Source organism: Papaver somniferum, chromosome 3, assembly GCF_003573695.1.
Source record: "Papaver somniferum cultivar HN1 chromosome 3, ASM357369v1, whole genome shotgun sequence".
Taxonomy (NCBI): domain Eukaryota; kingdom Viridiplantae; phylum Streptophyta; class Magnoliopsida; order Ranunculales; family Papaveraceae; genus Papaver; species Papaver somniferum.
Genome location: NC_039360.1, coordinates 213,961,188 through 213,973,072, shown reverse-complemented (window position 1 = coordinate 213,973,072; position 11,885 = coordinate 213,961,188). Strand labels below are relative to the sequence as shown.

General features: G+C 36.0%; 2 protein-coding genes across 2 annotated transcripts; both read left to right on the top strand.

Moving 5' to 3' along the window:
* Nucleotides 1-7,901: 7,901 nt before the first annotated feature.
* Nucleotides 7,902-8,489, top strand: LOC113360619. The gene has a single exon (XM_026604110.1). The coding sequence runs from the start codon at nucleotides 7,902-7,904 to the stop codon at nucleotides 8,487-8,489; it is 588 nt and encodes a 195-aa protein (XP_026459895.1).
* Nucleotides 8,490-9,021: 532 nt separating this feature from the next.
* LOC113360618 lies at nucleotides 9,022-11,417 on the top strand. Its single transcript, XM_026604109.1, has 4 exons — nucleotides 9,022-9,223; nucleotides 9,310-10,176; nucleotides 10,316-10,338; nucleotides 10,425-11,417. Exons 1-4 carry the CDS (start codon nucleotides 9,022-9,024, stop codon nucleotides 11,415-11,417), a joined length of 2,085 nt encoding a protein of 694 aa, XP_026459894.1.
* Nucleotides 11,418-11,885: the final 468 nt, after the last annotated feature.

The following is an 11,885-nucleotide window of genomic DNA, read 5'->3' as shown; positions in this document are numbered from 1 at the left end:
AGGCAAAACCCTAGAAATTAGAAAAACCCTTCTTTAATACGTAGGGGCCGAGCAAAAATAACCTGCCGAAGTAGGGTCTCGTTGAAAAACAGCCCTTAAAACCCTCGCGTTTATAGGGGTCACTCAAAAGGATTTAGGGGCCAACAATAAAACAAAAAAGGTCACCCAAAGGGAAAATGTAGCCAGCCCTTATCTCGCGTAATTCGTAATGGCAAAATTACCCTTATATATTCGGAGGATATGATAACATTTTTATCCTCCGATTTCAATCGGAAACCAAAATATTACCCAGACTTCCGATTGTAGTCGGTGCAGTATTAGAATGATTTCTGTTTCATTTTTTCCATTTCTTTTTCATTTTTGAGTTGTTAGAGTTATAGAGAAGAAGGTGAGGAAAAAAGGGAAAACCCATTTTATCACTACAAAAATGGATGGATATGAAGAAGAAGGTGAGAATCATGGCGAAGACGATTTGGGGTATATGTTGAATGATCCAAACTTTTGTGGAGAGGAAAACCTAGACGACCCTTTCATGGAAGAAAATGGAGAATCGCCTGATATTGAAGCTAACAATGCATGTAAAACACAGGTATTGTGTTAAGAAACTCAAATACTCGATTTGCATGCGTTTGTGTGCTTTTGTAAACAAGAAAAACCGATTATTGCATGCATTGAATGCCATGAACTACCCAGATTCGGTAGATAATTTCTCGACTAAACTTACGAATATAACACACAGAGTACCAAATATGCATATTCGGTAGTTCCAAGATAGTAGTTTACTGCCGAATATGAGAAAAAACCCCAAACTGGTTTTCCAAAAAAATCTACATTCGGTAGTTATGTAGAGTTATTTACCCCCGAATGGCCCCAAAAACGAATTCCTCAAAAAATTTCAAAACTCAGTATTCTTATCCTTTACAATCGGTAATAGTTTAACATTATTTGACTGCCGAATATAACAGTGGCCTCAAAATAAAATTTCCGAAAACTTGAAAATCGGATGTTTATCGATTAAAGTTATCTCCCGGTTATTTATATTCGGCTGTTTTACTATATATTTTAGTTTCCGATTATATCATTTTTTGCACTCAGTAAACTGTGTACATTCATTTGCATAAATCGGGTGTTTTGGGTAACCGATAGGATTCCGAATATAGTATATTCGGCAGTTTGACTTATTTAATAACCTCCGATTATTGTATAATAATTTGTTGCTTTCATATGCAGGCCGTTGAAGAGTTTGTTGATGATTTCTATTTGAGGCCCGACACTTCCCTATACTATGCAAACGATTTGGTATACTCATTACTACTTTTTTTTTTTCAAAATTTATATGTTAAATGGTTATACTTATTAGATTTGTTTTGTTTTATGCACGTTTAGACATTTGGAAGTAAGAAGGAGGCAAAGGAATGGCTTATGAATAAGGCAAAAGATAACATGTGCGTGGTAGTTCAAAATAATCATGTTAGTGACACTCGATTTGAAATGATTTGTGAGCGAGGAGATAGATACGACAAAGAACAAGAGTTCAAAGACTTAGTTGCGCGTGTGAAGTGCCGAAAGGGATTGAATACAATCGGATCCAAGTATTGGATGACAATGCCTAAATTTGGATATCTCCTAGCGGACGTTTTGAATTGCGTGGTACATTTCTTTGTTCCTCCTATGTATGGACTTAGCATGACGTTTTCACCCACAAGAACGGCTTGCGACGAGTCGGTTAAAGATAGAAGAATCGTAATGGCATTTGTGAATGAAATGCATTTTATCGGTTTAAGAGTAAAGAAAGATTGTTCGTTACCTCCGTTTAGTAAGTGGCACGATTACTTCCCGATGAACCATTGCAAGGATTGGGTAAAACAATATGAGTCCAACATGGTTGATTGGGATCGCGTTATGTACAACAACTTTCCCGCTGAGTTACTCGAATTGATCCCCTCGGATGATGACGATGTTTGATCGTTTTTTTTCGAACATGTAATTTGTATAAGTTTTTTGGAAACTTTTTTGTGAAGATATATGATTTAATCGGTCGCAAAAAATATAATGTTGTCTCCCGAATGCAGGAATCGGGCTCTTTGATACACCTTTTGATTCCGAATGTTATAATCGGTTGGTAATGATACACGTTTTGATTCTGAATATTATAATCGGTAAAACTCTTAAATATCTATCTACCGAATTGGTGGGTATTTCGAGGCACAACTATAATTTTTTTTGAAACTATGTAATCGGAACAACAGTATTATAACACTTCAACCCGATTAATCATATTCGGGAATTCCATATTTTATCAAACCGCCGATTAATATTAAAAATTTGAATTTACAGCACTCAAACATCACATGTTATTCTTTTTTCCCAGTCCGAGATGCAACAATCAACGCGGCTTCGAAATGTAGAAACGACTCTCCTCTCCACTTGGAATAAGCATCTTGTGCCGCAAACCTGTCGTCTCTGTGCCTAGCAAGAATACGGTTGTACTCGGAGCACAATTTTATAACATGGTGCACCCTTGAAGAAACATGGGATGGTTCATAATTGTGACGTGGCTTCTTGTACTTACCAACAAAAGGACCCAATGAAACGTTAATCCAAAATATACGATCGTACTGCTGTTCTTTGGGTAGATCTTTTACAATGTAATAATTTTTTATCCATTCGGTCTCTTCCTCAACTTGTTTTAATCTTTATCTTTGATGGAATTGTTCTTGACCTCGCTTCTTAGCCTTGATTTCCTCTTCCTCCTCCTTCGTTGCCACTAACGATGGTTTAATTTTTTTGGGTTGTTTGTTCCTTTTTTGTATTTCTTCTTCCATTGCTGCAATTGATGTAGTTGTTCGCTTGCATCTTCGAAGTATGTTGTCGATTGATGATGGACTTTCCATTGAAAAGGTTTTTCATTCTGATTTTTAACTCAATAATAACTGAGAGGGGTTACCCTCCTTATATAGATTAGAGTCCAAACGGCTCTAATTTTTGAAAATATGGTCGTTGAGGTTTCTGAAAATATGGTCGTTGAGGTTTCGTATCAATGATGCACTACAATCGGTTGCTAACGATACACGTATTTCCTCCGAAAAGGACATTCAGTAGCGAACTTAAATTTTTATCTACCGATTAGGTTGGTATTTCTAAACACGACTATATTATTCGGAGGCTAATTTTTTTTTGTAAAGTCCCGAATGTACGATGGCCCAAAAATCAGAATTTGGGAAAAAGTGATACTTTTCAAATTTTGAACTTGCAATAATTGGAAGTCAATTCAGTTACCCAAACTTCCGAATATGGGTTGTCTAACCTTCTATATTGGCCCTTGGAACCACCTAGAACCATGGCATGGTTTGTTTTGAACTTGTAATATTCGGAGGATAATTTTTTTTTGTAAAGTCCCGAATGTACGATGGCCCAAAAATCAGAATTTGGGAAAAACTAATACTTTTCAAATTTTGAACTTGCAATAATCGGAAGTCAACTCAATTACCCAAACTTCCGAATATGGGTTGTCTAACCTTCTATATTGGCCCTTGGAACCACCTAGAGCCATGGCATGGTTTGTTTTGAACTTGTAATATTCGGGGGATAATTTTTTTTTGTAAAGTCCCGAATGTACGATGGCCCAAAAATCAGAATTTGGGAAAAACTGATACTTTTCAAATTTTGAACTTGCAATAATCGGAAGTCAACTCAGTTACCCAAACTTCCGAATATGGGTTGTCTAACCTTCTATATTGGCCCTTGTAAAGTCTCGAATGTACAACACAAATCATTGTCATTTATCTGCTCTTCTTTACTTTACGACCGTGACTACCTCCCAGTCCTGCACGACCACGGGTTTGAGCACCTTCAGTTGGAGCATCTTCAGTTGGAGCACCTTCAGCGCTCGATGAAGCTCGAGTTCTTTTACCCGTCTTTGATACTGCCACCTTGGGCAGATGCCTCTTCGTGACTTTCTCCCCAAACTGGGCAGCATAATCTTCGTTATCCATATTATCAACTAGGTCTCTAGCCTCTTTGATCTTCTCAGCTGGCATGGGATCTCCGCTCTTCAGGCATGCAGTTAACATTTTGGAAACACGCTTGAACCTATTCACCTGTTTTTTTATACGTAATGACATAACATCAAACGGTAATTACCTAAGATTTATAGGAATAATATAAAATGAACAAAAATATAATCGTCATCCGGGGTAATCGTCATCTCCCCAAATGGCATATGGAAAGTATCGGTCTCAGGATACATTCTCTCCACGAACGCCGATATGGCCACACGATCATGTTCCAACAATGAATTCTCGGCGGCATTAGCTAACCCCGAGTTGGAAACAATTGACTTGAACCTTTCACATTCACCGGATAAAGGCCACGCAAGCATTTTTGTTGGTGCGGCGGTAGGTTTGAGTAGATGGACCGCATCTTGATGATCCTATTAAAGTACATAAAAAAATCCTTAATACAAATATTACGATATAACACATAGACAATACATTAATAAAAAATAGTAATTTTATTACCTCGGTTTCATATATTTCTCTGGCCCATGAGTCTTTGTATCCAAATAGCAATTTTCCTCCATCCGCCGGTAGCCCAAGGATTGTGCCTGCTGGAATACCCTTCTTCTTCAAGTGCTGAGGGACAAGATCTGATGCTTTCTTAGCAATATCCTTCTTTACACCATCTTTTCCTTTTTTGGCTTTTTGGGTACCACTTGGTTGTCCTTCTTCTTCTACTCTTGGCACTGGATCAACTGGTTCAATTTCATGGTGGGGTGTAACTTGTGGAGCAGTTGGTTCTGCACTTTGTTGAGCGGCTTGTTCAACACTTGGTTGCACCCCTTGTTCACTTCCTTGTTGTTCTACACTTTGTTCAGCACTTGGTTGCACTCCTTGTTGACTGCTTTGTTCTTGTAAGCTTTGTTGAGCACTTGAATTATCTTTGGCACTCCTTTCCCTCCTAGCACTAGCTGTCACTTTCTTCCTCCTTTCTCGACTTTGTCTAAACAACAAAGAAATGAACAATATTTACAAACTATACAATCGGAAGACAAAGTATGGAAATATAACCCGAATGTACACAGTCGGACGTAAGAAGACACATATTGTTCCCGAATACAAAACAATCGAAAGCTAACTAAACATATTTACAACCGAATATGCATCAATTGGAGTTCAGAATCTCTAAATTTTTCATCCTACACAATCGGAAGACAAAGTACACAACTATAACCCGAATGAACAAATTCGGAAGTAAGAAGACACATATTTTTCCCGAATGAAAAACAATCGGAACATATTTAAACATGTTTACAACCGAATATTCATCAACTGAAGTTCAGAAACTCTAAAATTTTATCCTACACAATCGAAGGTATAAAACATTATATTGTCTTCCGAATAAATACTAGCCCCAAAATGGGATTTTTCCTATATCAGAAATTTTGAGATTTTTTCAATATATATATATATATATATTCAGTAGTGAGTGTGCTTCCGATACTGTGTGTCTACTTAAATATATTCGGGAGCCAAAAAATTCATTAAACTACCGATTATTACCAGTTTGTATCCAGGAAGATATGGCCAACAATATTCGGCCGATAACCATCAAATATTTATCCCGAATACTGTCGATGTTCTTGAGAAATGAAGAACACGACTACATTCGGAAGTAAATAAGTATGAATATCGCCCGAATCTGGATAAATAACCGAAAACCCTAGAATTTTTTTTCTCGATTCGTCGAATTAAACAAAATAAACCCCAAAAATGATAGATTCTTACCTAATTGGGGCCATTTGAAGTTAACGAAGTATTTGACTATCGGAATCGCCACCACCGACTACATGGACGGGTACTTCTTCTTCGCGTTCTTCTTCATTTGCAGCAACAATTTCTTTATTTCTTGCTAAAATCCCAATCTTTGGATCGATACCCCGAGCAACGTTTTTGGTTCTAGGTCTGTGGGTTTCATTTCCCTTATCCATTGTTTTATAAACGAATCGACGATATTTTGATTTTACGATTCGCGGCGATGTTTCGGTTGAACACAAGAACGAGGGAAAGTTTTTTTTTCTTCCACAATCGGAAGATAATATGAAACTGGAAGAAGAAGAGTTGAAATGAGTAGAATTTTTTTTGATTTGGTTTTTATACAGTTTTATGTAACTTCAATATCATATAGGGTACCCCTTAACTAGAGTCTTTGGCTGGATATAAATTGATGGCCCCTAAATACTTTCGGGTGGCCCCTAAAAACGCGAGGCTTAAAACGGTCATCCATTTTGTGTTGAGTCACTTGGGACAAGCTTTACAATGGGTATGTCCAGGGCTCTTAAAGTTCAGGTAGCTACTTCTCCACGTAAGTATCTTGGCATTCCTCTTCAATGGGGTAGGGTCTCGGGAAAAACTTTCTTGGAATGGTGGTTGAAAATCTAAGAATCTAAATATGGCCGGTAGGTGTGTTTTAATCAAATATGTGCTTGATCCATGTTATGTCAATGCAAACGTTGCCAAAGGCTCGGCTTAGTAAGATTGATAGATATAGGGGAAAACGAACCTATTATAGGGGCTCCAAGGTTTTGGTTTTGAGCGCTCACAAGATGACAAAAAATGGGATCACCAAATAATAATTCCAAAACTCCTTATCCCAATAATTAGTTAATGTTAGTGATTAGGTTAATTAAGTTAAATAAGATTAGTAACAAGATTAGACTAATCATTTAGCTAAAATTTGAAAACCAAAATCAAAGATTGCGTTCTTTTTTGTTTTTTTTTTTTGAAAATTGATGTTACGGTTAGGTTTCCTGACCGTATATAAAATATACAAACTCAGGGTAAACCGTAAATCAATCATACGGTTCGGAAAAACAATGTTTCCCAACCGTATTCAGTTCTGAAACTATCTTTTCAATCTTTAATTTAATCAAATCTAACATATTCATGGGATCAAAATCAATAAAAAAAATATTGGGTTTCCGATTCTTACCCAATTAAAGTTATTATTGGCTGAGAATCCGTGGTTATTTGTTGTTGAAGTTAAAAAAAAGAAATAGGATAAAGATGGGTTTTCTTTTTTTTTGGGTTTAGGTTTAGTCGCGTTTTTTTTTCTCTGTTGATCGGTTTTAGTTTTAGGGTTTAGTGTTTTAGGGTTAGTAATTGTTTAGATTTTAGAGGGTAATAAATTGTGAACTTGGCCAAAGTGGACTAGCAATTCTTTTGAATCGGTGAGTTGCGGTCTGCAAATCGGGCAACGAACTCGACGACTTTTTTCTCTTTCTGCATCAAATTTTCAATCTCTCTCTTCATCAATTCAGGTGATTTCAAGTTTGATTTCAATGATTGGTGTTGATTTAATTCATAATCGTGGTCTGAACAAGCACTACAACTAATTTTTTCGATCATTTTCATTGAGCTTAGAATTTTTTCATTGATATGGAAACTGGATCCATGATGAAAAAATATTAATTTTAGTTTCTTCTCATCTGAACCAAATGAGAAAATAGTTGAGAGTGTAATTTCCAAAGAGATCCCTTCTCTATACATACCAGATGAAGATATTGATAATTATTTAGATGAATGGAAGTTCAGTCTAATTGGGAGACTCGATTCTGTCAAGTTAAAATTCACTGATGCTGAAGAATCATTGAGAAAACAATGGAAAACATCAGGTAATATTCAATTGATTCTTTTTGGAAAAGGCTTTTTCATTATTAAGCTTGAAAATGAAGTTGATATGAAATATAGATGGAATGGGTTTTGGAAAGTAGAGGCTTAAATTCTTAAACTAAGGTTTTGGGAACCAAATTTTAACCCTGCTAATCAGAAATCAACAACTGCTTTTGTTTGGGTTAATTTCCCTGGTTTAGGAATTGAATACTGGAAAAAAAAAACATACTTATGTCACTAGGTGATGCTATTGGAAAAGCTATCAAGGTAGATGACACAACTCTCAAACGTGAAATTGGATATTATGCTAGTGTGCTGGTTGAAGTTGATTTAGCTCATATTGTACCCCATCGTGTTCTTGTAAAGTCCAAATATGGATGTTTTGAGCAAGAGATACAAATTTCCAAAATACCAAGTTTATGCAGTCACTGCAAGGTGGTGGGGCATTTAGTAACTGAATGCAGAGTAATGAGAAAGGAAAATATAGAGAATGATAAATCTGAGACAATTCCTACAATAGTGCATAGAAAAATTTGGAGAATGAAGGAAAAGAAGCAGCGGCACATTGGTTTTGATATCTGTCAATCTCCAAAATCTCAATTACCAACAGAAGTTGTGAATGAAGGTCTTACTTATGATGAGATAGTTGATGTTGTCATTACTCCAGCTGAGAAATGTATTGAATCTGTAACTGAATATGGTAACCCAAGTGCTAATTGTTTTTCTGGAAGTATTGAATCTACTGAAGAATTTCCTTCACTTTCCACTGAGAACCTGGTTAAAGTCTCTACCAGTATTCCTTCTCTATTAAATGAGTAAAGTTTACAAGTTACTCCTGCAAACATTCCACAAAGTAATACTCATTTGAACTTTGGTGACATAGAGGCATTTGCTTCTGTAAGCAAATTTCAAGCACTGGTAGATGTAGCTGAGGAGCAAATTTCTGATGAAAATATGAAGTCTCCCAAACATGAAGAAAAAAATACTTCTGTTGGTAAACTTGTTAAATGAGTTATTACAGGGAATCAACCTAAAGGTATATCTCTTATTACTACAAGAAACCCCACTGAAAGAATTTTAGTTAAAAACAAAGGAATAAGAGGTCCTAATTCTTCTCACAATAATTATTTTTAAGGAGGGTAATGTTCTGGAATATCATAGGCCTTAAAAGAATTAGGGCCCAAGATAAACTTAGATCTTTAGTCAATCAGTTTAATCCTTCATTAATTTGGTTAGCAGAGCCTAAAGTAAGAACAAGGAGAAATTTTGTTAAAAACTTAAGATTGCCTGGTATGAGTCAAATGCTAATACATAACTCAAGTGACACTGAGAAAGGGAATATTTGGTTATTATGGCACTCTTCACTTTCAACTCCATCAATTATTTCAAGCACAGAACAACCATTACTGTCAGAGTTGGAGATGTCCTTGTTACTGGTATTCATGTTGCATGCTTAACTGTGGACAGGAGAGAACTATGGGAAGAACTATTGAAGATTAATGCACTACAACTTCCATGGTTAGTACTTGGAGATTTTAATACAGTTTTAAGTTGTGATGAAAAAGTAGGTGGCAGGAGCCCTCTAAGAGCATCAATGACAGATTTTAACAATTGTTTAGACTATTGTGGGTTTCTACAGGCCTCAAGACTGGAATTCAGTTTTCATGGTGCAATGACAGGGTGGGAAAAAAGAGAATATTATGTGATCTTGATAAAGCCTTTTTTAATACTAAATGGCTGGATTTGTATACTACCTGGAACTATAAAGTGGGAGTAAGAGGAGTTTCAGATCATGGCCCTTTGCTGGGAGGTACAACTGAAATTACAAAACCTCAAAACATACCTTTTAGATATCAACCAATATGGACTTCTCATCCAGAATTTCTGCAACTTATAAAAGAATCATCGAAAGAAGAATGTGTGGGAAATCCTGCTTTTAATTTTATGAGTAAGCTTAAGAGGTTCAAAATAAGGGTAAAACAGTGGAACTGGGAGTTTTTTGGAGACTTGAGAATCAAAGTCAAAGAAACTGAAGATGAAGTTTTAAAAGCTACATTGCTCTCAGATGCTCAACCAGAGAATGTAACTCTACTTAATTATCTAGTAACTGCAAGAGGAAAACATGAATTGGAAGCTCAACAATACAGTGAATTACTAAGATCAAAGTCAAGAATAAAATGCGTGAAAGAGGGTGGTGCAAACACAAGTTTTTTTCATACTTCAATGAAGGTTAGAAATGCTCATAATAACATTGCAGAACTTGAAGACTCAAATGGCAATATAGTTGTTGAACAAAATCAAATTGCAGACTTGCTTGTGAATCATTTTCAGAAGAAATTTGAACATCAAGAAGTAAGTCATGAAGAAAGTTTTTTTAACTCCATTCCCAAGGTAATAACTGAAGAAGATAATGTTCTCATGGATACTCTGCCCTCAACACAAGAGATTAAAGATGTTGGTTTTTCTATGGATCCAACCAGCTCTCCTGGTCCTGATAGGTTCCCAGGTAGTTTCTACAGATTCTCATGGGAAATTATATGCAAAGATTTAATCAATGCAATACAATATTATTGGAGATGTAGATTTATGCCAAAAGGGATGGACTCCAATTTTCTGTTTTTGCTACCTTAAATTCCTGGTGATAGAGGAACTGAATTCAGGCCAATTGGTCTATCTAATTTTTGTTTTAAAATCATCACAAGAATAATCATAACAAGACTTCACACAGTACTACATAAGGTAATATCTTGTCAGCAAGGTGCCTTCATAAAAGGAAGAAACATTCAGGAGAAGATTGTGCTTGCTTTAGAGCTTGTAAATGAATTAGATACCAAAAGAAGAGGTAGAAATGTAGGTTTGAATTTGGACATTACTCAATCTTTTGATTCAATGAGCTGGGAATTCATTTTTAAAACACTAAAGCACTTTGGCTTCTCTCAAGTGGGAATTAATTGGTTGAAGATAATCTTTGGGTCTGCAAGGATTTCACTGCTTGTAAATGGATGGCCATTTGGATTCTTTGAAGTAGGAAGAGGGCTCGGACAAGGAGATCCATTATCTCCCATTCTCTTTGTGATAGCTGAAGAAGTACTGAGCAGAAACTTGACTAAAATGATTCAAGAAGGCTTAATCCAAACAATGGTTAATAGAAAAGGATGCCAGCCATCTCACTTGATGTTTGCAGATGACATATTTATTTCCTGCAATGGGCACAAAAGAACATTAGATAACTTGATGGGATTACTAATGAAATATCAAGTTGCATCTGGACAAATAGCTAACAGAGCAAAAAGCAGATGCTTTGTTGGAGGAGTCACTGAAGAAAGAAGATTAATCATTGCAGAAAGATTACAAATGGAGCTTTCAGAATTTCCTGACAAGTATTTAGGTGTGATTTTATGTCATGGAAGAGTTAAAACAGCTCAAGTTTGGGGGATAGCGGAAATGCTACAAAAACAACTGGCTGGTTGGATTGGTAAATTACTTGCATTCTCTGATAGATTAATCTTAGTTAAATTTGTTCTCTGTAACATTCCAATATACAACATGTCTGTCTACAAATGGCCAAAATCTATGATTAAAAAATGTGAAAGGATAATCAGAAATTTTCTATGGACTGGTGATCCGTATGTGAAGAAATTGATAACTGTAAAATGGGAGGAAGTAAATGCACCATTTGTTGAAAGAGGTCTTGGTCTTAGAAGGTTAGAAGTGGTAAACAAAGCTTTGCTGTTAAAACTGCTTTGAAAACTTGAAACAAAAGATGAGGAATGGACCAGATTCATGGGGGCAAAATACAAAAACAATGAAGGAGACTGGATTACTGGATATAAAAAACCTTCCATATGGCCTGGACTTAAATGGGTGATGAATGATCTTAATGAAGGAGGTATATGGTTGGTGGGGAATGGAAGAAACATCTCAGTTTGGCAAGACAAGTGGATAAAAGATAGTGTTTTGATTGATCAACATCAGAATGAGCCATTTATACAACACTACAAGAATTTAAAAGTAAGTGATCTGATTGTAAATGGAGAACGGCATATATCTGATGAAATGCTACAATATATTGACCTAACTGACTTACCAGCTATTGGGTCTGGGAATGACAAAAGAATATGGGCAGCTGATCTAAATGGCAAGTTTTCAGTTGCCAATGTTGTGCATCAGATAAGAGACAAATACCAGCAAATCAATTGGGCCAAGTATGTATGG

What these genes read in the sequence shown, in the direction of transcription:
- LOC113360619 (XM_026604110.1), top strand. Translation starts at nt 7,902, where the DNA reads ATGTCACTAGGTGATGCTATTGGAAAAGCTATCAAGGTAGATGACACA.
- LOC113360618 (XM_026604109.1), top strand. Translation starts at nt 9,022, where the DNA reads ATGGCACTCTTCACTTTCAACTCCATCAATTATTTCAAGCACAGAACA. An exon ending in TTTTAATACAGTTTTAAGTT is followed by an intron (nt 9,224 to 9,309) that starts GTGATGAAAAAG and finishes GGGTTTCTACAG; the next exon opens with GCCTCAAGACTGGAATTCAG. An exon ending in TGGTCCTGATAGGTTCCCAG is followed by an intron (nt 10,177 to 10,315) that starts GTAGTTTCTACA and finishes TCCTGGTGATAG; the next exon opens with AGGAACTGAATTCAGGCCAA.